Source organism: Chiloscyllium plagiosum, unplaced genomic scaffold (assembly GCF_037043375.1).
Source record: "Chiloscyllium plagiosum isolate Xiang-an unplaced genomic scaffold, Cpla_swu_hap1 HiC_scaffold_14, whole genome shotgun sequence".
NCBI classification, from domain to species: Eukaryota; Metazoa; Chordata; class Chondrichthyes; order Orectolobiformes; family Hemiscylliidae; genus Chiloscyllium; species Chiloscyllium plagiosum.
In genome coordinates, this window is record NW_028270152.1 from 19358245 (window position 1) to 19383610 (window position 25366).

Genomic DNA, 25366 nt, shown 5'->3' on the forward strand with positions numbered 1-25366 from the left:
AATAAGGTTTTAACACAGAATTATACCATTGTGAACATTTGTACTTCACATATGGTAAGTCTAAACAGAATTCATCAAATACGCTTTACAATTCCCAAATATTTATATTAAAAAACATGTATATATAGAGATATTTCTCAAGCTTTTGTTCTTCCTACACTCGGTTTATGTATTTATAATGTAGCCTGGTTAGCTGGTGGTTCAGAATAATGTTAATTTGATTCCCATTCTAGCTGAGGCAGACTTGGGAGCTGCCTCTGAGCCCTGCTCCTGAGACAAGGAAGGCAATGGGAAAGCCACCACTAACAAACACACCCAGGAAAACAGCTCAGGATGGAGAAGGAGCAGACAATGAGCCAAGGACCTGCCTTCAGACAGAGCACTCAAGGCAATGACGTCAAAACGCTGTACCCTGGTGTTATTGTACATACAGGGGCTGTCTATCAGTTTTATAAAAGATGCACGAGATTGCATTCTGCACAATTGAAAGCTCAGGGTGAGGCGTCACTAATTTAGCCTCTTCTTTGATACCGATGGATTAGGAACCAACTTTGCTGGAAATGACAGTGAGACGTAATATCCCGCAACATTCCCCACAACACCGTGACTAAAGCAGTTTTCAGATAAATGCAGCAAAGGCAATTCTTCAGAGTTGATGACAACTGCAAAAAGAAATTAGTCAACATCTGCATTTGAAATAACAGCAGAAACTCAGCAAAATTTGGCAGCATCAGTGGAGAGAGAGAGAGAGAGAGAGATAACATTTCAACTCCAATAAGACTTCTACAGAAACATCAACTGTGCTTCTCTCTCTCCACAGATGCTGCCAGTCCTGCTGATTTTCTTCATCACTGACTATTTTTATTTGCGACTTTCAGCATCCACAGTTTTTTGCTTTTATTATCAGCAGTAAAATGACCTCTCTGGCTGTGAGCAGAAACTGCAAAATGGCAAGGAAGGCAGTGCAGGAATACTGTGTGCATCCAGGTTGGTGCAGAGTGAGGGAGTCATATGTTGATGAGTGAAGAGTCCTGCAATGCAGCCTGGTCCAATCCAGGGTGAGCACACACTGTCCTTTCTGCAGCATTACAATGGTAACTTCCAGTAAACCAAGGTGCAGCATTGAAGTGCAGAAGTGACCTGTAAGTGAATCAGAGATGTGGCATGAGAGTTTTTGGTGGCTGGCGTTAATCAGATGTTAATGTCTATGGACATAGCATGCATGTGGCCAGTGCCCATAGAGTGAGCCTTGAGATGTTGGTGCCCAATGTTCAACATGGCGATCGCTTGGAGCAAGCAGCAAGCTGAGTTTGCCAGGTACCTGCTCTGGTCAAGTTTGCTAATGTCTAGGAAGTTTGTAAATTGGGAGGCTGACAATTAATAAGATGAATTTTGGCATTAGCAAGGCAATTAACAATCAGTTGTGATGATCAATTGGTCACTGTCCGGCAAGACTCTTGCCACTTATCGAAAGCATAAAAGAGAGAGTGAGATGATCTTGATGTAAACAAAACCTCAGAAAATAGAACTTGCTGGGAAGCTCAGCAGCGACTGTGGAGAGAGCGTACAGTGAATGTTTCGGATCCAATGACCCTTCTTCAGAACTGATTGTAGCTAGTCCATTTGTTATTCTCTCTCTCTCTCTCTCTCTCTGAGCTTCACCTCCATCTATCGTTAACTCCTCTCCCTCCCTCTCCACCCACCTTCAATATACATATTAAATTTTTCCTAGTTACAATCAGTTCTGAGGAAGGGTCACTGTACCTGAAACGTTAAATCTGCTTTCTCTCTCCACTGAGTTTTCCCAGCATTTTCTGTTCTTGATCTTGATGTTAAAATGAACTCAAGGTTTGGAGTTGGATGAAATGTTGGACAATGTAGTGCACCTTTGGTCTCCAGATTACTGAAGAGATATAAAAGTAACAGACTATAGCACAGACCTTCTGGAGTATGGCCTCAATTGAGGGCTTACAACATGGAGAAAGTCTCAGGAGATTGGAACTGTTTTCAAAACTAAGGTGACTACCAGATAATTTGATCAAACTAGTGAAGATTATGAAAGGGTGTGAGATTGTAAATGAAAATGGAACAAAGGGAGCGGGATACAGAAATCAATGAGAGTTACATAAATTAGATTACAGAGAGCGAGAGGTGTATTTTCTGTTGAGTGTGAAATAAGCTGTTGCTTGAAGCAGAGGTGTTTGAAGGGGATAAACGGATGCGCAAGCTGCTGTGGGGAAAAATGTAGGATTAAGACAACTTCTTGTATAGACGGCCAACACCAACATAGGCTGGTATAGCCTCAGGGTTGACTTTCGTGTTGTGATTTCAAAATAGTTAGTGGATTTCTGCCCATCTCGTGAATACATGGATTCCCAATTTACTCTGTACTTTCTTCAAGTTCATGGCAAACTCCTTCACAAGATTCCTAGCTCCTTCCATACTCCTGACTCATTAGCTCTGTGTTTCAGAGCTAGAGGTAGTTCAAACAGAGAATTGCTATGTAATAATCTATAAACCTATCAGCAACCTATTCCTGCCTTTTTTTTTATTAGTTTATAGGACTCCAGAGACCCGATAACCATTAAGGAAACATTTATTTCAGCATAATGGCTTGTCTTTGACCAGTGAAAACATTGAGAGAATTCTCTCCTCTCCTCATTACACTCCAGTCTGTCTTGCTGCTGATGCACAGTTGTGCAGCTTTACCAGCTCATTAGGGGCCAAGGTAAGCAATCTGGCTGAAGAGATACAGGCTGGCTCCAGGTGAGAAGAGAAGAGGAGACAAGGGAAGAGGAACAAGTTTCTAATTTATTAGGTTTGAATGTGTCATCTCATTTAAATTCCCATATCAGAATTCTTACCACTGCACACAATTTAGTACAGGCGCTAACCATGCTGACATGACCACAACTACCCAAATCGATTTTTAAACCTCATGTTTTGTATTAAATACTACCATGCTGGGTGGTATGCTGGCTCAGTGGTTAGCATTGCTACCTCACAGTGTCAAGGATCTGGGTTCAATTCCAGTCTTGGGTGACTATCTGTGTGGAGCTTGCACATTCTCCCCAAGTATGCGTGCGTGCCCTCCCAAAAATGTGCAAGTTAGGCTGGATTGGCCATTGTAAATTGCTTATAGTGTGCAGGGATATGCAGGATTGGTGGATTGGCCATTGTAAATTGTCTATCGTGTGCAGGCTAGGTGGATTAGGCATAGGAAAAAGCAGCTTATGGGGACAGGGTAGAGGAGGGAAACTCCTTGGATGGTCAGTGTGGACCTGATGGGTTGGATGACCTACTTCCACAGTATAGGGATTCTACAACCCTAACCCAGATCTGCATCCAAGCTGTCCAGATCCATCTCAAGGTCAAACATTAAAGAAAGTGCAGGTCATTTCACTTTATGATGGTCTGAGATTTTGAAGCATGTTAGTCTGAGCTCTCTCCATATTCCTCATTCATGGACCTTCCAAGTGCTGTACTGTCTAACCTATACATGGAAAGTTTTATTTTATTTTTAAGTACACTATCTATTCAATCTCGCACAAAATGCGTGGAATTATCTTGGCTGTGAGGACACGGTTGAGAGCCTGGGCAATCAGTTAATCTTCCAATGGCAGTTACTGAACAATTTTGCTTTGATGGTTCACTGTTATCTCCAGGGTTAGTAGGGTTAATGCAGCAAATTGAAGGCCAAAGTCCTGCTGGCATTGATCAAAGATTCATGAAAAAACAATAGAATCTCTGAAACATATTGCAACACAGAAACATCTTGAAGCAGTGTCGTTAACTCCCAGAAAACCACAATCTTAAAAATCCTGGAATCATCAACATTATTTTGGCTGCATAGCACTTATGGTGTAGTCATTCAAAATAAATCATTCAGTCAAGAATGAAATTAATAGTGATCATGAGACTATAAAATAGCCATCAAGAAACTCCTCTGGTTCACTTTAGGGAGGGAAATCTACCATCTTTATCTGCTCTGGTCTACTAAATAGTTGATACTTAATTGATGTCAAAATCTGGAACATCCCGAGATGATGTTAGGCTCTATATAAATGTAAGTTATTTCTCTAACTGAATTACTTTGTTAATAAGGTGGAGGAAGCCACTCAATCCAGAGAAATCAGAGATAAGCAACATCTAGAGATTCCCACATGTCTAAAAAGGAAAAAGAAATAAAGACGAGCGACCTGAGCAGTCTAGTCTATACGTGACTCCAGACCCACAGCATTGCGGTTGTTTTGTTAACCGCCCTCCAAAGTGACTAGCTGCTCCATTTTACATGTGACTACCACACTTTGCTCAAGGACCATCAATCCTATATTAGGATGAGCAGTAAATGCTGGCCTTTCCAGTGCTAATAGTGGCACAATGGTTAACACAGCTGCCTCACAGTGCCGGAGTCCCAGGTTCAATTCCACCCTTGGACGACTGTCTGTATGGAGTTTGCACTTTCTCCCTGAGTCTGTATGGGCTTCCAGTCCAAAGATATGCAGGTTAGGTGGATTGGCCATGCTAAAATGCCCATAATATCCAGGGATGTGTAGGTTGAGTGAGTTAGCCATGGGAGGTGTAGGTGAGTGGGTCTGGGTGGGATGCTGTTCGGAGGGTTAGTGCGCACTCGATGGGCTGAATGGCCTGCTTCCACACTGTAGGAATTCCAAGATGGGATTTTTTTTAAAAACTGCATCCTGAGAGCATTATCAACACTGACAGCTCACTGATGGGATACTCTACAGAGTAGAAGCGAGTGGGTCACAGTTTTGTGACTCCTTACTTGGCAGGGAGTTAGACGCAAGGGAGGGAAAGAAACAGATGGTGCATCTCCTTTGGCTATTTCTGAACAATCACTGACATTAACAATGATCGTAAGGGTAATTTAATTCCTTACTGTCTCACCTGGGGAATTGGACTGAAAGTGATGAGAAAATGGCTTTTATAAATTGAGGATATATACATTTTTTGCCTTCTAATTGAGTTTTGATGAAACACAGCTGGCATCTATGACAAGAATATCATTTACGTAAGAAAATAAGCTTCAACACTGTAAATTGAAGCCTACATCAGGACTGAGGTAGAGTAGGGAGTTATGTTTAGTTCTGATCAACAGAATGTTTTCACTATTAAGTTGAATATTGCATAAAGTTTATAAAATATATAGCTGATGCCCACTTGCTCTGAGCTGAAAACCAAATAACATGTCTTTTTCTGTCTCTCAGAGGACATATTTGTACAACAGACTCAGGATGCCAAGAATCCAATTATCTACGCCGTGTTCTCTGCCTCAGGGTAGGTAAAACGGGGTTCAGTCTGGCAATGGGGACAAAACCACCTTGATCAGACAAGGCAGGAAATTAAGGAATTTCTTCTTCAAACATGACATTACTCTGTAATCATGCACATCCGAAGAAATTGTTAACTTTGCCTTCCCATTTCCCCTTTTCAATAGCAGTGTTGGATTGAAAAAGAATTGCTTGGGTTTAGGAATCTTAATGGATGTGCTTCAAGATCGAGTTGGTTAGAACAACATTCCCTCACCACTGGGACCTGAGTCTTAACTCATCCTGTCTCTTCATGTCTTAGTAGAATAATATGGTTTCTGCCAACGTTATTTCTGCCCGTTGTTAAGCAAGTTCATACCAAATCACAATCCATCAGCAATTGTCCTTTTGCTGTTGCTAAAATACAGTCCTCACCGCTCAACATATATCGCTACTTAACAGGATGTCACTAGTAATCCAGGGGCCTATGTTTCTGTGCTTGGGAAATGGTTTCAAATCCCATCATGGCAAGTGATAGTCGGAAGCCAGCACTGACACAGTGGGCCAAATGGCCCTCTACTGTGCTGAAAATGCTGTATGCTGGACCATTATTGCAGGGACTGAAAATGAAAGAGGGTGGACAATTTGCAGTTAGCTCCTCAGCTAGGCTTACGCTGAGCAAGCAAGCTCCAGGTAAAGGCTGCTGGTGAATTCTATCACCGTGCCACATCTTTGCCAGTGTCAGGGAACAGTCCTGGCACAGTGGGGGCTCCCAGAGCACCCAATCTCAACTTCCAACTCGCATCAGAATTGGAAATGTGTGATGAACAGCTGAAAACTGCAGATTAAAATAAACAATCTGGGCTGTGTTTAACAGCCTCAGACATGACGGGCCAAATGACCTCCTTCTGCCCACAATAATCCTGTGATTCCACACACAATCTTCCAACAATCACAGCAAGCCCTTGGCTGAAGCCTGGATGAACTGAAGTCCTCTTTATTTCTGAAGGCTTTGCCATGGTGTGACAATGTGCAGCATTAATGTCCTGAAATATATATATAGAAAGGTCTTTTCTTCATTGTTGGAGCAGAGGTATTAACCTAGCAAGTGTCATGGGCCGTTGCTGTTGCTTTAAAAGCCAGGAAGTGTTCTACTTGCTAACAGGAGGTTCCTTTTCCTTGCTAACAGGTCAGTCTTTAAAGGATCTGCTGTGTGTGTCTATTCAATGACAGACATCCGCACTGTCTTTAATGGGCCCTTCGCACACAAAGAGGGGCCTAATTACCAGTGGATGCCTTACACAGGGAAGATACCATATCCCAGGCCTGGCACCGTAAGTCAATAGCTGCCTTCACTAACAAGCCTTTTTCTTCAGTTTCAATCTTTTTAGACGATGCTAGGCTGGATCCCCAAGACTGATGCTCACCGTTCTCAGTTTTTCATTCACAAGAATTCATAATATGAGTTTCAGTCCCCAGCGGCACAATCGAAACGCTGGGCCAGGGCCCGCAGTCTCGTCTGAAAAAAAAAAAGGGCTGGAAATCACAGCGGGTCAGCCAGCCTCCACGGAGAGCTAGCAAGCTAATGTTTCGAGTCCAAATGACTCTTCATCAGAGCTGATGTGAAGTCAGGAGGAGGCAACATTAATGCAGTAGTGTGGGGAAGGGGGAGTTGTTGCAGAGAGCTGGGGGAGAGAGGTTGCTGTTAGTGCAGATTAAGTGTTGGAAACAGAAGATAGGAGCAGGAGAAGGCCATTCGGCCCTTCGAGCCTGCTCCACCATTCAGCACGATCATGGCTGATTATCCAACTCAGTAGCCTAATCCCGCTTTCTCCCCATAACCTCTGATTCCATTCACCTCAAGTTATATATCTAGCTGTCTCTTGAACGCATTCAATGTTTGGCATCAACTACTTCCTGTGGTAATGAATTTCACGGGCTCACCATTCTTTGGGTGAAGAAATCGAAGTCGAGAGTGGAGTGCTGGAAAAGCACAGCAGGTCATACAGCATCCGAGGAGCAGGAGAATCGATGTTTCAGGCATAAGCCCTTCATCAATCCTTCCTGATGCTGCCTGACCTGCTGTGCCTTTCCAGCACCACACTGTCCACTCTGATCTCCAGCACCTGCAGTCCTCACTTTCTCCTTTGGCTGAAGAAATGTCTCCTCATCTCCATCCTAAATGTGGCCTACCAGAATCCTCAGACTGTGAATGTGAGAATGGCAGAACAATGGGCGGCACAGTGGTGCAGTGGTTAGCACTGCTGCCTCACAGCGCCAGAGACCCGGGTTCAATTCCTGCCTCAGGCGACTGACTGTGTGGAGTTTGCACGTTCTCCCCGTGTCTGCGTGGGTTTCCTCCGGGTGCTCCGGTTTCCTCCCACAGTCCAAAGATGTGCAGGTCAGGTGAATTGGCCATGCTAAATTTCCCGTAGTGTTAAGTAAGGGGTATGGGTGGGTTGCGCTTCGGCGGGTCGGTGTGGACTTGTTGGGCCGAAGGGCCTGTTTCCACACTGTAATATAATGTAATCTAAAACAAATGGTGTGTCAAACTGCCAGACTGGAAAGAACAGTCAGTCCCACTGGGCTGGGGGCAGGGGAGAGAGAGGACATGGTGACAGAGAATGTAACAAGTAGAGCTAAAAGAAAGAGAAGGATTGGGAGTGGGTTCACAACCAGATGTTGAACTTAATATTAAGTCCAGAAGATTGTAAAGTGCCTGGTCTGAAGATGAGATGGTGCTCCTCCAGTTTGTGCTGTGATTTGCTGGAACATTCTATTATGCTGAGGACAAACAAATGGGCACGCGAGCAGGGCACGATCTCAAAATAACTGGCTACGGGAAGGTCGGAGTCACGCTTGTGCACGGACCAGAGGTGTTCTGCAAAGCGGTCATCCAGTCTGCATTTGGTTTCTCCAATGTAGAGTAGGCCACATTGGGTGTAGCGAGTACAATAGAGTAGATTGGAGGATGTACAGGCGGAATGCTGCTTCACCTGGAAGTACTGTTCAGGCCCTTGGATGGTGAGCAGGGAGGAGGTGAAGGGGCAGGTGTTGCACCTCCTGCAGTTACATGAGAAGGTACAATGGGAAGGGGTGTGGTCTCATTGTTATTCCTTATTTGTTCAAAAGTCATGCCCAATGCTCTTTCACCAAGTGAAAAGATTCCCCTGGTTAGTTTAAAAACATTTTTTTGCTCCCTTTCAGGCTGTCATGGGCAGTTTGAGCAAAATAGATTGTTCCAAATGATATTGTACCACTTGAAACAGCAACAACTAATAGCAGTCATTAAGGGCTGGGCCTGTACTTCTCTCTGACCGACTCCTTGTTCTAAGCTCTCGCTCAGTCATTATGTAACAGCCATATAGATCATTTGATCATCAAAGGCAACTCCATTGGTGAGTGCAGCACTTTTAAGAATACTTACCGAAGATGAATGGATTGGACAGTTATTGCATCACATGTAATCAGTATTGGTGTTTTTCCCAGGACAGGGCGTATCCAGATCAATATTTAGGCCAAGCTGTTGCAGTTAATATTCCAGACACCTCCCATGTCAATGATCTTGTGGAAACAGCCAGGTTCCTTCTGCTGAAGGGAAAACCAGGACAGAATATTCCTAGAGACTTCCAATGGGGAGAGGATTGTCTTTCCAATTCTCAGAGTAATTGGTTTGCAATGGCATCCCCCACCCCACCCCCAAACCACCGATGAAGGTGAGATTCCAGTGCAAACTGAGCTGCACTGTCAGGCAGATACAGCATCCTTTAGGAGGCTGGAATTTAGGCGCCATATAATGGAAGCTTCTCCCTGCATTTCTCCACTGCCACAGTTAACACAGAAACATGTGATGTTCAAAACGTGCGTCAGTAAGAGAGCCCCTAGATGCCACGTGTTGCCAGTAATGCCCTCCTGCCCACCTCCTGCATCTTACTAACAAAGTCATTCATGTTGGAGGCATCTTCAAAAAGTCACTATTGACTGCACTATGGTCCATGCATCATTGCAAACTGAAACACAGTTGTAGAAAAAAACTTCCTTTACAAATATCTCTTGCAGTGTCCCGGTGGTACGTTTACTCCTTCGATGAAATCTACAAAAGATTACCCAGACGAAGTGATCAACTTCATGAGGAACCATCCCAGCATGTACAATGCCATCTACCCAGTGCACAAGCGCCCTCTGGTGGTCAGGACCAATGTGGATTATGAATTCACGACCATCACAGTGGACCAGGTGGATGCTGCTGATGGACGGTATGAGGTCCTATTCCTCGGAACAGGTAAAGAGGCCTGTTTAGAAAATATAACTCTTTCTTGCCCAGATGGAGTTGGCGGAGTCGCAATGGGTATTAGAGGGAACTGAAAGGGTGTTGTGTTGAAGCTGACATGCCGAAATTTGCAATAAACACAGTGCATTTGATACGGATGAATTAAAATTGTTATTTTTGGGGCAGCACGGTAGTTTAGTAGTTAACGCTGCTGCCTCTCAGTGCCAGGGGTCTGGGTTTGATTCCAGCCTCAGGTGACTGTCTATGTAGAGTTTGCATATTCTCCCTGTGTCATTATGTGTGCATTTTCTCTAGGTGCTCTGGTTTCCCCTCATAGTCCAAAGATGTGCAGGTTACGTGGATTGGCCATAGTGTCCAGGGATGTGGAGGCTAGATAGATTAGCCATGAGAAATGCATGGTCATAGGGAAAGGATGGGGGCTAGGCCTAGGTGGGATGCTTCTCAGAGGATTGATGCAGACGGGATAGTCCAAGTGGCCTCTTTTCACACTTTCACTTCAATGATTATTAAATCACAGGACTCAAAAAGATTTGGTGTTTTCTTAAGTTAATTCTTTCAATGACAGATTCTTTCTTGCACCATGCTGCAAACCATATAATAAAACTATTTCCACAATACTACCAGAGACTGCTGGGATTTAAGCTGCTTGGTTTAACAGCAGTGACCACATGACCTGAGATCCACCTGACTTACCCATTAGAGCCACATTATACATGACGTCTAATGTCTGTCCTTTAGGTTCCAGTATAAATTCCATGTCACTGAATCTCTACAACAGGCCCTACAGCCAGCTACAATGTAAAAAGTGTCCCAAGTGACTTTTCTTTTAACAGGAAAAGGGGAAGTCCCATATTTCACCTCATCACTCTCCTTTCTTCATTTTCATTCAGATCGGGGAACAGTGCAGAAAGTGATTGTGTTACCCAAAGATGACATGGAGACTGAGGAACTCATTCTCGAAGAAGTTGAGGTTTTCAAGGTCAGTGATAGCTTCTTAATTTAATTTCTTTTAACAGTAAATCTGCAATTTGGAAATGATGACAAGATATTTGGGGATATTGCCAAGACTTTCAAAGTGACTTAAAATAGTAGGATTATAGAAGTTTACCAATAAAACGTGAGGCCATTTGGTCTATCATGTCGTTGCTGGTTCTTTGCTAAAGTAACCCAGGACCAACCCCATTCTGTCTCCAGATTGGCTTACATTTTTCTTTGCTCTGAAATGTTTATCCCGTAACTCATCCCTTAACTGGTGCAATGAGGTCTATCTCAACTCCTCTCAGGGGCAATGCGTTCCTTGCACTACAAACCCCATTTTAAAACACTGCCTCAGGATGACATAGTGGCTCAGTGGTTAGCACTGCTGCCTCACAGCACCGGGGACCCAAGTTTGCTTCCAGCCTTGCTTGTAGAGCTTGCATGTTCTCCCTGTGTCTGTGCAGGATTCTACTGGGTAGTCTGGTTTCGTCCTGTGGTCCAAAGACGTTCAGGTTAAATGAATTGGTTATGCTTAAATTGCCGACGATGTGCAGGGTAGCCATGATGAAAATCCCAAATGAGGGTTTCTGGGTGCGATGTCCTTTGAAGGGCCAAATGCACTGTAGGGATTTGATGGTTTGTGCTTTGTGACATTAAGGCAGACGGAGATCTACACTGCCCCTTTGCAAAACATTAGTCCTGATTCAATACTAAATATTTTTCCTTCTTTTAAAAATATTTCCTGTCACTAATTTAATAAAGAGAACATTTGACAACCATTTCCGATCCCTCAAGAACACAACTATTCAGCTACTTTCTTCCACTTTCTTTCGAGCCTGTGTCAAGTTATAGTCCTGATTTTCAGATGGCTGGTCCATCTCAACCCCAAGGATTCTATGTCCCTCTTCCACTTGACAGTATTTCCCATGAGAAGCCAGATAGGAGCAGATTGGGCAAATCAAACAGCAGTTCTTAAGGAACATGATACATTAGGCTGCCTCTCCTTCTATAAGCAGAGCAAGAATCATGCCAGTTTTTAAAAGGTGAAAAATGCCATTCACATGCCAAGGCATTTGTGCACCTCTTTGTGGGTCCTCAGCTGGAGAACCTCAGCAGGTCTGGCAGCAGTTCTGAGGAAGGGTCACTCGACCCGAAACGTTAACTCTGGATTCTCTTCACAGATGCTGCCAGGCCTGTTGAGGTTTATCAATTTCTATTTCTGTTTCTAATTTACAGAGTCCTCAGTTCTTTCAGTTTTTATACTGTGCATGTTGACAAATTCTAACATTTAATTTTTCAGATGCCAACGGAAGTAAAGACAATGAAGATCTCGTCCAAAAGGGTGACTATCACTTAGCTACTTGACTGACAGATTGTAATAATGTTTAAGTTTAAAGTAAACAAAAATTTCCATCGGGGAGATTAGTTTAATTGTTCAGACTTAGGAAAGAAGACCGAAAATCCCCTCTCTGATCTTCAAATTAATGTTGCTTCCCCCATCTCTGCACAAACTGGTCCACTTCTGAATTCAAGGGTTGCATGTCTACCTGGATTAATAACTTAGTTTCCTACCTTTGTTTCCCTTATGATGTTGACCATTTACCTGAATGAGTGAGTGAAAAAGCAATCTAATTATGGACCTGTTACTATATTTTTGAAGTCTGCCCAATTTCTACTCATTCCCTGACCTGAACATATATGAAACCCATTCTGTAGATGATGTAGAATCTAATCTGTGCCCAATGCTAGCTATGAAGCAACAGCACATTTTACAAACCTGATTACTTTTCCACATGTTAGATAGATGTTCATGTTCAGTGACTTCCGCTGTGGTTTCCAATGAATGACTTAATGGCAGAATTATGAACTGCCTATCACTCACATCATCCAGTCCTAAACTGTATTCCACAGTGGTGACTGTCCTAAATCCACAGTCTTAATGTTTGTCTTTTGTGTTTTTAATAGCAACAGCTGTATGTCGGTTCTACCTTGGGCATTACACAAGTTGCACTCCACCGCTGCGATGTTTATGGAGAGGCCTGTGCTGATTGCTGCCTTGCCAGAGATCCGTACTGTGCTTGGGATGGCAAAGCTTGCTCCAGATATTTAGCATCATCCAAAAGGTAAATAATCGATTGACTGTCAGTGAACCGTTCACTCGCTTACTGTGCCCCTTCACTGACAGCTCAGAATCAATCCCTGCATATGGAAACACAAACGAGCAACAACTCAGTAATCCATCCGGGTCTGTATGGGTTGTCTGCCTACCTTGTGGATGCACCTTTGACTGACTTCGTTAAAAATTACACAACACCGGGTTATAGTTCAATAGGTTTATTTGGAAGCACTAGCTTTCAGAGCACTGCTCTTTCACCTGATGAAGAAGCAGCACTCTGAAAGCTAGTGCTTCCAAATAAACCTGTTGGATCATAACCTGTGCTGTGTGATTTTATAACTTTGTATACCCCAATCCAAAACCGGCGCGTCCAAGTCTTGATTTACTTAGATATTTCAGATTGCTTCAACTCCACCAGATATTACCAAAGATGTCCGTGTCCTGGAGCTGTCACCAAACAGATAGTTTGATCATTTCTTTCCTTGCCTAATCCTACTGTAACATTCAAGCAGCTCAATGTCATTCCAAACAAAAAAAAAGGTTTGATTGGCACCAAGTCCATAACCTTCAGCATTCATTCCTCACATTAGTGACGGCAGAGTGTACCATCTACAAATGCACTGCAACAACTCAGCAAGGCTTCTTCAACATTACCTTCCAAGCACAATGAAAATAAAATCATAGGAACACAGTCACCTGCGAGCTCCCCTTCATCACGCACATTAGCAGCTACATCACGGTTCCTTCAATGTGGCTGAGTCAAAATCCTGAATCTCCATTGCTGACAGCACTGAGGGTGTATCTATCACCCCAAGGACTGCACTGGTTCAAGTAGGCATCTTGGCAGCACCTTCTCCAGGACCGGTAATAACTACTGGACTGGCCGGCGGATTTTGTGAGCAGATGAAAGCATGGATTTCCCACCATTTGTCCCAGATAATGCAAAACTTACATTCAGAAGAAATTTCTTTAGCGTGGAGAATTAGGTATGGATAAAAAATAATGCAACTGCAGTCAACTGATATTTAGTAAAAGTGTAAGACAGATACAACAACTAGATTGAAGTTCATTGACCATTTGCAATGAAGCGTTTTGTTTCCGTATCTCTGAGGTTGTTCAATAGTGATGTAAGGAGTTATTTCTCATATTTCAGGAGCAATATCACGTGCATAAGATCCTGCAGATTCAATGGTAACATAGTGGGGTGGTCAAGTATTAGTGTCCTCTCTCAGATCATTGTTTTTTCTTTATTCATTCACGGGATGAGGGCAGCGCTGGCTAGGCCAGCATTTATTGCCCATCCCTAATTACCCAGAGGGCAGTTCAGAGTCAGCCACATTGCTGTGGGTTTGGAGTCATGGTTAGGCCAGACTGGGTAAGGTTGGCAGTTTCCTTCCCTAAAGGACATTAGTGAACCAGCTGGGCTTTTCCAAAAATCAACAATGGATTCACGGTCATCAACTCTTAATTCCAGATCTTACTGAGTTCAAATTACACTGTCCGCCATGTGGGATTCAATCCCGGGTCCCTATGAACGTTACTTGGGTCTCTGGATTAACATCGAGAGTTGTGATGCTGAAACGCACGGCAGGTCAGGCAGCATCCGAGGAGCAGGAAAAACGATGTTTCAGGTCATCGGCCCTACCCTGACGAAGGGCTTTTGTCCGAAACGTCAATCTTCCTGCTCCTCAGATGCTGCCTGACCTGCTGTACTTTTCCAGCACCACACTCTTGACTCTAATCTCCAGCATCTGCAGTCCTCACTTTCACCTCTCTGGATTAATAATCTAGCGATAATACCACTAGGCCATTGCCTTCCCTGCTACCATGCCTGATCCTGAGGCATGGTTTGTTGTCCACCCACATGCCTGACACAAGACTTACCAAACAAGCTCACAACTTGGAGCTTGATCACAGCAGGTGGTTACTTGGAGGATAGAGAAAATGCTTCAAGGATATCCTCAAAACCTCCCTGACAAATGCCATGTCCTCATCAACCTGTGGGAATCTTTTGCCCAGGACTATCCGACCTGGAGAATGTGTACCCACAAAGCTAGTAGCCACCTCCAGCATCACTGACTGGCCCAGGTGGAGAACAAGCACAATCTGTGGAAGGACTGAGGGAACACCACCCACCTCCAACACCACCTGCCCCCCACCAGCAGCAGGGTGTGTGGATCCAGCACAGGAAAGTTTAGTCACGTTAGGAATCCACAACACCAGACTGAAGGGAAGTCACCCTCGGTCTCAAGGTTCTGCCAAAGAAGAGGAATAAGAGTTTACTTCCAATGACGTATTACAATGTTTGTGTTTAACTAGTGTTTTTCACATTGAGCTGTCTCACATATCAAGTTGTTCTGGAAATGCCATGGTTGTTAATTATCTACACATTCTGCCACCGGACCACCCAAAAAAAAAACACAAAGACGTACAGATGAATTATTCACTTCCTTTGGCAGAGGTTGCAAGCTTCAACAAATAGCTCTGCTTTGGGAATTTGCAGAAAAACTCCGCATTGGTTTGCCTCAGGACAGTATTAAATTGGGAAGAGAACATGAGAAGGGAAGAGCATTCGTAGATTCTGGAAAGAGAAGAATTTTTTTCTTTGATTCTATGTTTTCTTAGTACCTGGTAACAGACCATTAATGAGACCCCAGCAACCTAAGTCCATATTACAGGTATAAATAAACCAATTTATATCTGTAATAAAAATTGGATTTCCATGTGTGTTGACACCACAGGCACATAATATCATCATCAGGCAATTGATTGGTCTGGACTTTGAAGGCAACAATGAATGTATTTATTAATATTCATTCAAAATTCTTATCAATCTGATGTCTCCCAGCCAGCAGAGAAATGCAATGCACATTTCACTTACCAGGCTGCAATTGACGCTTTCATATTCTGATAGAGTTAATAAAATGAATTTTATCTAATTCTCCAACTGGCAGTAGGAGGAACAGGTTTAAAGAAATTAGCACACGGATCAGAAGGAGGATAAGGGGATTTTTTTTCCACTATGCACAGCAAGTTGACACACTCTGGAATGCATTGCCTGAAAGGGCAGCAGAGATAGCAGATTCTCCATTGATTATAAGCTTCAATAGAACTTTTTTTCAGCATGATTGGGGAAAAGTGATGAGAGTGAGATGAATTAAATAGTTTTTTTTTGAAAAAGGGCAGAACAACCACGATGGGTCAAATGGCCTTTCTGCATGCTGTAAGATTCTGTGAAGTTAGCCCTGTCATTGTGAAGGTGTAACTGTTATTCCAGTATTAACTGCAGGTTGTTCGAAATTTATATTGAAAATCTCCTCAAAATTTGCACAAGCTGAATCCTACACTCATTATATTTTTCACTGTGTCACTTCATTTATCACAGCTGCTGTCACTGTAGCAGAAAATCATTTTCTTTAGTTTTACATTCATGCAGCAAAGCATCTCTTGGTTATAGCGAACCTGTCACTCATGTTTTTCTTAGACTTTTAGCTCAGCTTAGTCTGAGTATAATTATGTATAAATACTCTATTTTGATTGAGCTCCAAATCAGAAATTTAAAAAGAAAATCATTATTATTTCAACAGTCAGCTGTCAGATAAATTGAAGTCTTTTATTTTATTATTAAAACTGAAGTTTGTGGGTTAATAGTTTGTTGAAATTATTGATTTTAATACAAAAGATGAGGAAAACTATATTAAAGAAGTCTCCATTGTTGAGACTTTACCTAATCTGTGAATATTTAGAATCATAGTCATACAGCACAGAAACAGACCCTTTGGTCCAACCAGTCCATGCCGACCACATATCCCAAACTAAACTATTCCAACTGCCTGCCTTGGTCCACATCCCTCCAAACATTCCCTATTCAAGTACTTATCCAAATGTCTTTTAAACATTGTAATTGTACCTATATCCACCTCTTCCTCTGGAAGTTCATTCCACACATAAACCACCCTCTGTGTAAAAAAATTGCACTCATGTCTTTTTTAAATCTTTCTCCTCACACCTTAAAAATATGCCCCTAGTCTTCGAATCCTCCATCCGAGGGCAAAGAAACCTGCCATTCACCTTATCTATACCCCTCATCAATTTATAAACCTCGAAAAGGTCACTTCTCAACCTCCTGAGCTCCAATGAACAAAAGTTCCAGGCTAACCGTCCTCTCCTTATAACTCAAACCCTCTATTCCCAGCAACAGCCTGGAACATCTTTTCTGAACCCTCTCCAGCTTAATAATATCCTTCCTTTCACAAGGAGACAAGAACTGGACACAGTATTCCAGAAAAGGCCTCACCAACATCCTGTACAACCTCAACATAACATCCCAATCCCTATACTTAAAGGTCTGAGCAATTAAGGCAAGGATGCTAAATGCCTTCTTAACCATCCTGTCTATATATGAAGCAAACTTCAAAGAATTACATTATGCAAGATCCTACTTTTAATCATGCAAGTCTGATTTTTTTTATTTTACCAAAATACAATATTTGAATAAAAGAAAAATAGTCCACATGCTGGAAATATGGAGCAAACACAGACAATACTGGACAAACAGTGTTCTGCAGAAATCATGCCAGACTCGAAACATTAACCCTGTTTCTCTTTCCAATGATGCTGCCTGACCTGCTGAGTTTCTCTAGCATTTTCTATTTGTTGCAAATATTCGATAATGTTTCTGTCTACACACTGAGCAGCATTTCCTACTTTGCACATGAAGTTAAGATTCAGTCGGAATGAAAATTCATAAAAACGTTGTCTTATTAGATTAGATTACTTTACAGTGTGGAAACAGGCCCTTCGGCCCAACAAGTCCACACCGACCCGCCGAAGCGCAAACCACCCATACCCCTACATTTACCCCTTACCTAACACTACGGACAATTTAGCATGGCCAATTCACCTGACCTGCACATCTTTGTGACTGTGGTAGGAAACCGGAGCACCCGGAGGAAACCCACGCAAACACGGGGAGAATGTGCAAACTCCACACAGTCAGTCACCTGAGGCGGGAATTGAACCCGGGTCTCTGGCGCTGTGAGGCAGCAATGCTAACCACTGTGCCACCGTGCCGCCCACTGATATGGGGATTTCACTGGAACTTACTTCCTTTTGTTTTTCACAGACGAAGCCGAAGGCAGGATGTACGACACGGCAACCCAATCAGACAGTGCCGAGGTTACAATTCCAATGGTAAGTAGGGAGAGATTTCCTTGTCCTGAATACATGATGAACACTGGGCACTGAGTGAATAGTTTACAGTGAGGCCAGGGTGAATTTGAGACACAGACAGCAAAAGTGTGAATGAGGTATGCGTGCTCAGGAGAGTTAGAGGACTATCAACAGCCAGAGTTAGAGATACAGAAACGAGAGATTCAGAAGGATTACATTAACGTTCCAGAGAGATGCACATGAGAGATCCAGAGAAACGCGCATGTAGATTCCGGAGAGATTTTACATGAGAGATTTAGAGAGATGTACACAAGAGATTTAGAGAGATGTACATGAGGGATTTAGAGAGATGCGTATGAGAGATTTAGAGAGATGTACATGAGAGAGTTAGAGAGATGTACGTGAGAGATTTAGAGAGATGTACATGAGGGATTTAGAGAGATGTGTATGAGAGATTTAGAGAGATGTACATGAGAGATTTAGAGAGATGTACATGAGGGATTTAGAGAGATGTGTATGAGGGATTTAGAGAGATGTGTATGAGAGATTTAGAGAGATGTACATGAGAGATTTAGAGAGATGTACATGAGGGATTTAGAGAGATGTACATGAGGGATTTAGAGAGATGTGTATGAGAGATTTAGAGAGATGTACATGAGGGATTTAGAGAGATGTACATGAGGGATTTAGAGAGATGTGTATGAGAGATTTAGAGAGATGTACATGAGGGATTTGGAGAGATGTGTATGAGAGATTCAGAGAGGTGTACATGAGGGATTTAGAGAGATGTATATGAGAAATTTAGAGAGATGTACATGAGGGATTTAGAGAGATGCACATGAGAGATTTAGAGAGATATACATGAGAAATTTAGAGAGATGTACATGAGAGATTTAGAGAGATGTACATGAGGGATTTAGAGAGATGTGTATGAGAGATTTAGAGAGATGTACATGAGAGAGTTAGAGATATGTACATGAGGGATTTAGAGAGATGTACATGAGGGATTTAGAGAGATGTACATGAGGGATTTAGAGAGATGTGTATGAGAGATTTAGAGAGATGTGTATGAGAGATTTAGAGAGATGTACATGAGGGATTTAGAGAGATGTACATGAGAGATTTAGAGAGGTGTACATGAGGGATTTAGAGAGATGTACATGAGAGATTTAGAGAGATGTGCATGAGGGATTTAGAGAGATGTGTATGAGAGATTTAGAGAAATGTGTATGAGAGACTTAAAGAGATGTACATGAGAGATTTAGAGAGATGTACATGAGGGATTTAGTGAGATGTTCATGAGAGATTTAGAGAGATGTACATGAGGGATTTAGAGAGATGTTCATGAGAGATTTAGAGAGATGTGCATGAGGGATTTAGAGAGATGTACATGAGAGATTTAGAGAGATGTACATGAGAGAGTTAGAGAGATGTGTATGAGAGATTTAGAGAGATGTACATGAGGGATTTAGAGAGATGTACATGAGAGATTTAGAGAGATGTGTATGAGAGATTTCAAGAGATGTACATGAGGGATTTAGAGAGATATACATGAGAGATTTAGAGAGATGTACATGAGAGAGTTAGAGAGATGTGTATGAGATATTTAGAGAGATGTACATGAGGGATTTAGAGAGATGTACATGAGAGATTTAGAGAGATGTGTATGAGAGATTTAGAGAGATGTACATGAGGGATTTAGAGAGATGTACATGAGAAAGTTTCAGAAAGATGTACACAAGTGATTTAGAGAGGTGTACATGAGGGATTTAGAAAGATGTACATGAGAGATTCAGAGAAATGTACATGAGGTTCTGGACTCTAAATTAGCAAGATTCTGCCTTTAGAGCAGATCTAACCAATAATAAGCTATCTTTATTTTACCAGATTGCCATGGAATGATATAATTGCTTATCCGTCATTTGACCAGCTTGTTCACATTAGGGATAACTGGGCCTCTTTCAAAATAAATTGACACCAGGGCATGAAGTTCCCGTCAGAGTGTGATACATTGCCTGTGTTTATTTAACTGAAGTGTTTCCCTCTGTTTTCTGATGAAGTGGATGGTTTCACATTGAGTCCTAACCCTGTGTTGGTTCATTGACAGCTAATAGGAAAGCAGCAGAGACGGAGCAGTATGGGGTGGAAGGCAGCAGCACATTTCTCGAATGCCAGCCCAAATCTCCTCAGGCCAGCATTAAGTGGGTGCTCCAGCGACATGGCAGTGAGCGTAAGAAAGAGGTAAATCTATTACTCAGGTTTATACCATTCAGGTCACTGTTAGCAAGTTCAGTCAACAGACACAACCAATCTGCACTCTGACCTTAAAGTATCTCCTCCAGTTTAAGACAAATTGACAAATAATATTTTATCCTAACAAGACTTTGTCAGCTCAAGTCTCCCCACCAAAGCTGTGGGCTCTTAGAAGGAATCTAACCTGGCTCCAGTTAAATGTACAGTGAACATACAATGTTACAGGCCATTCAGCCTAACGGTTCAATGCCAGTTCTTCTGCTCAAAACAATCTTCCTCCCTTCATCTTACCTGAAAATATATCACATCTCTTTCTCGTACCAGTCTCAGTTTTGCTGGAGTGATTCTGCAATTTCACCACATTTTTCCAAATTCCTGAATGAGTTTATTACTGATTATCTTATATTTACGACCTCTAGTGTCTGGACTCCTCAACAAACGGAAATACCTTTGCCAAATCATCACTATGTCCATCCTTTGTAATTTAAAAAAAAATCTCTTTTCAGCTCACCTCTCAATCTTGGCTGCAGATAAAAGAGCCCCATTATGTTCAGATTTGCCTCGTAACTGTGTCCTCTGAATTTTTGTTGTCCTGTGACCCACATAGAGGACCCTGAGGGAAAATGTTGATCATTTTGTGTATCAGGGAAATCCATGTCAAAGGAATGAAGCCAATACAAAGTGAATAACCTTGGTTGACTTTTAACTGCCCTCTGAAATGACCCGGCAATCCACTCAATTCGAGAGCAATATAAAGCAGACAACAGATGATGATCTTGCCAGTGATGCCCACATCCTATGAGAGAACAAAGCAGAAAAAAAAATGATTTGTTGAACTGATTGGGCACAGTTTAATGCTCACTTCCTGAGCTACGGTGGTAAGCAGGGGGCATTTAGTCGGGCAAGTTGGTGCTGCCATGGCAACCATACCACCTTCCTACCTCTAACTGATTAAGCCTGGGGTGGGATAGTCCTTTGAAGATGCTTCTGCCTGGATGATAACTGAGGTCCTTAAGTGGGGAATCAATGTCCATTTGAGGGCCTCAGCTCACTGCAATCTGGACTTCATGATGTGGAGAGGCCGGTGTTGGACTGGGGTAGACAAGTCAGAAGTCACATGACACCAGGTTATAGTCCAATATGTTTATTTGAAATCACAAGCTTTCAGAGCGCTGTTCTTTCATAAGATGAAGTGATCTGACGAAGGAGCAGTGTCATAGAGTCAAAGAGATGTATAGCATGGAAACATCAAACTCTAACTCGTCCATGCCGACCAGATATCCCAACCCACTCTAGTCCCACCTGCCAGCACCTGGCCCATATCCCTCTCAACCCTTCCTATTCATATATCCATCCAGATGCCTTTTAAATGTTGCAATCGTACCAGCCTCCACGACTTCCTCTGGCAGCTCATCCGTACACGTACCACCCTCTGCATGAAAAAGTTGCCCCTTAGACCTCTTTTATATCTTTCCTCTCTCACCCTAAACCTATAGCCTCTAGTTCTGGACTCCCCCCACCTCAGGGAAGAGACTTTGTCTATTTATCCTATCCATGCCCCTCATAATTTTATAAACCCCTGTGAGGTCACCCCTCAGCCTCTGACACTCCACGGAAAACAGCCGCAGCCTATTCAACCTCTCCCGATAGCTCAAATCCACCAACCCTGGCAACATCCTTGTAAATCCTTTCTGAACCCCTTTCAGGTTTCAGAAGATCCTTCCTATAGGAAGGAACGGCTCCAAAAGCTTGTGATTTCAAATAAACTTGTTGGACTGTAACCTGGTGTTGTGCGACTTCTGACTGGGATTCAAACTGCAATTCTCATCCAGGCAGGAGCATCAGTCCAACAGTGGGCAGGACATTCAAGGACTATCACAGTGTCACACTTCAAAATATACCTAACTGGCTGTGAAGTATGTTGGAATTGTGAAAGGTGCTATATAAATGCAAGTTCTTCCTTTATTACCACAGCCATAATAATGGCTGGGTGTCACATATCAGATGACCACACTGATTTTGTATTTGGGTCGCAGCCAACACTTGCCTGCATTGAAACCATGCAGTTCCTGAGCTGGACTTACCTTATGCTGTCACCAGGTTAACAAATGTCAATGAAAGCCCTTCCTTCCCTCTAGCTACTAATTCTCCCACTTCCACCAAACATCTCTCCCACGCCACAAACAGAACAGAAACTCCACTTAGTAGCCCTCAGTGCTGCCAGGAAGCAGAACCTCCCCAGCTGACGTAGCCCTCCTGTGCTGACACAGGAACATCTCAAGCCAAGTCACTTTTGGTCCAAGCTATCAGCTGCTGGGAAGTGAGTCATCTCAGCCATGAGGCAGGGAATACTTCCTTTCTCATGAAAAGGGTGTTGCTTATCCTCCTATGTCAGCCAAAACCAATGTCAAGCACTAGGCCATACACAACAGGGACAGGAAGGGTCTTGATCAATTGAGAAGGTTTCAGTATTTTTTTAAAAGAGTTTGAAACTTAACTCATTGACAGCAGACCAAGTTGTGTGCAACTTTCCACAACACAACGTGAATGCCATTAGAGACCTTCATGGGAGTCAGTCAGTCGTGCAAAGTACTGCCCAATATCGGTTCATCCAACATATGTTAAGCTTAAAGGTGCAGTGCTTCTTTGTAGCTAGTTACTGTGCATGTATATGATTAGATTACCTACAGTATGGAAATATGCCCTTCAGCCCAACAAGTCTACACTGACTGTCCAAAGAGTAACCCATCCAGACCCATTCCCCTACCCAATATTTACCCCTGACTAATGGGCAATTTAGCATGGCCAGTTCACCTGGCAAGCACATCTTTGGTTGTGGGAGGAAATCGGAGCAATCCCACACAGACATGGGGAGAATATGCAAACTCCACACAGACAGTCACCCAATGCAGGGACTGAACCCAGGTTCCAGGTGCTGTGAGGCAGCAGTACTAACCACTGAGCCACTGTGTGAACTCATGGAATGTACCAAACCCGATTAGTGAGTTCCAGGGAAAAATTACCATGTGGAAATACAATTTAGTGGCTATAACCAGAGACCAGGCTCAAGGAAGTGTAGGACTAGGGGTTCAACATTCTTGGATATAAGGTGTTCAGGAAAGTTAGGAAAGTACAAAAAGGACAAGGGGATGACAGAATTGATTAAGGAAGGCATTGCAACGCTAGATGTCCCAAAGGACTCAAGGACAGAATCACGTTAGTTGGTTTAAGGAACAAAAATGGCCTAATGGTATTATCACTAGATTATTAATCCAGAAACTCAGATAAAGTTGTGGGGATCCTGGTTCAAATCCAGCTGCAGCAGATGGTGGAGTTTGAATTCAGTCCAAATCTGGAATTAATCACCAAATGTTGATCGTGAATCCATTGTCGGAAAAACCCATTTAGATCACTAACGCCCTTAGGGAAGGAAACTACCATCCTTACCCAGTCTGGTCCAAATGTGACTCCAGACCCACAACAATGCGGTTGACTCTCAACTGCCCTCTGGGTAATTGGGGATAGGCAATGAATGCTGGCCTTGCCAGCAATGCCCTTGACCCATGAATGATTTTTTTAAATTACATTGCTTCGTGCAGGCTTTAGGCCACCAGCTAACAGGAAGGATGCAGAGGAACAGGCAAATCAAAGAGAGGTGCCCAAAGTGAAAAGTAGTTATAATGAGGGTGGCTTTAATTATTTAATTATATACGGGGATAATTGCCATGTAAAGTACAAAGAGGCGAGAGTTTCTAGAATGTGATCAGAAGAATTTTCTACAGCAGAATGTCTTCAGTCCATAAGAAAACAATTACTAATAGACATCACCTTTGGGAATGAGGTGGGAAGCAGATGAAATGCCAATGGGATCATAAGGACTGGGGTGACAATGGGAAAGAATAATGAACAAACCAGAGTAAAAAGTTGAGGGAAAGCCAACTTCAATGGGCTAAGAATCGGGGTCTAATAAAGTGCGCTGGCAGGAAAATAGCTAGCTGGTTCTTCAGAGAAGAGATGACCTGAAGACTGTATGCAGGATATATTCCCTTGAAATGGAAACGAAGGGCAAACAAATCCAGAAATTCCTAGATGACAAAAGAGATACAAATTATGAGAACATAGAAAGTGCGCTTTTGAGAGATAAATAAAATTGAGAACCAGGCTGTGAACGAAAGATTAAGAGGGGTGGTGGAAAGGCAGAGAAATGAAACAAAGAGGCTATGAAAGGAGATTGGCAGCTAACATACAAGGGAATCTCAAACCTTTTATAGCCATATAAATCATAACAGTAGGAGTTACCTAAAAGGGGATTTACACATGGAGGAAGAGAACATGTCTGAAATATCAAACAATTCTGCCTTGGAGGAAGAAGATGGTACCTAAACCATGATGATTAAGGAGGAAATGCAGTCACTAGAAGAGTTTAATATTGTTAAGGTGGAGGTATTTATTGTCGACATGTTTGCAAAGGTTAATGTTCAGGAATGCTCTAAGCACCACCCAGTATGATGATACCACATAGACCCGAGCAGGAGAACTTGATGGTTGAGTGATGGGAAACCGAGAGTAATGGTAAATGCATGTTTTTCAGGCTGGGGGGGGGGAAGGTGTATAGCGGATTCCCCAAAGTCATTGTTGGGACCATTGTATTTCCTGATGTGAATAATCTATACTTTAATGTACAGGGCACAATTTTGGAAACATTGGAAACTGTGGAGAGGCTGGTGTAGAAGGACCTTGACAAATTGGGGGAAGTGGGAGGACAGGTAGCAGATGAAGTTTAATGCAGAGAAATGTGAGGTGATTCATTTCGGTAGGAAGAACAATATAAAATCAAGGCAACAGCTCTGAAGGGGATTCAGGTGCAGAGAGAGTATAGGTACATAACTCATTAAAGGTGGGAATCAGGTTGAGAGCAGAGTTAATAAACACGCAGTATCCTAGTTTTTAATAATAGGGGCAGGGCGTACGAGAGTAAAGAAGTTGTTTTGAAATTATTAAAGACACCAGTTTGGTCCCAGCTGGAGTATAGCTCCTGCTCTGTCCACCACACTTTAGGAAAGATGTGAAGGCATTGGATAGAATGCAGAAGAGGTTTACAAGAATGATTCCAGACATGAGGCATTTCAATTATAAATAAAACTTGAAAAAAAAACTGTTTTCTTTGGAGAGGAGAATGCGAATAGAAATGTTCAAATTCATGAAATACCTGGGCAGAGTGAAAAGGGGGAGAATGTTTCCACCTTGTGAAATGAAGTACAGATATAAGATATTTAACAAAAAAGA

At 42.6% G+C, this 25366-nt stretch overlaps 1 protein-coding gene across 5 annotated transcripts in view; it reads left to right on the plus strand.

Moving 5' to 3' along the window:
- sema3fb (sema domain, immunoglobulin domain (Ig), short basic domain, secreted, (semaphorin) 3Fb) overlaps positions 1-25366 on the plus strand; it is a 252587-nt gene that overhangs the window by 222013 nt on the left and 5208 nt on the right. For all 5 annotated transcript variants that reach the window (XM_043707715.2, XM_087994111.1, XM_043707716.2 and 2 more), the window contains 8 exons: positions 5229-5298; positions 6460-6604; positions 9330-9552; positions 10452-10540; positions 11840-11881; positions 12505-12662; positions 17781-17848; positions 19935-20068. In XM_043707715.2, the coding sequence (XP_043563650.2) occupies positions 5229-5298; positions 6460-6604; positions 9330-9552; positions 10452-10540; positions 11840-11881; positions 12505-12662; positions 17781-17848; positions 19935-20068 (929 nt within the window). The remainder of the gene's footprint in view (positions 1-5228; positions 5299-6459; positions 6605-9329; positions 9553-10451; positions 10541-11839; positions 11882-12504; positions 12663-17780; positions 17849-19934; positions 20069-25366) is intronic.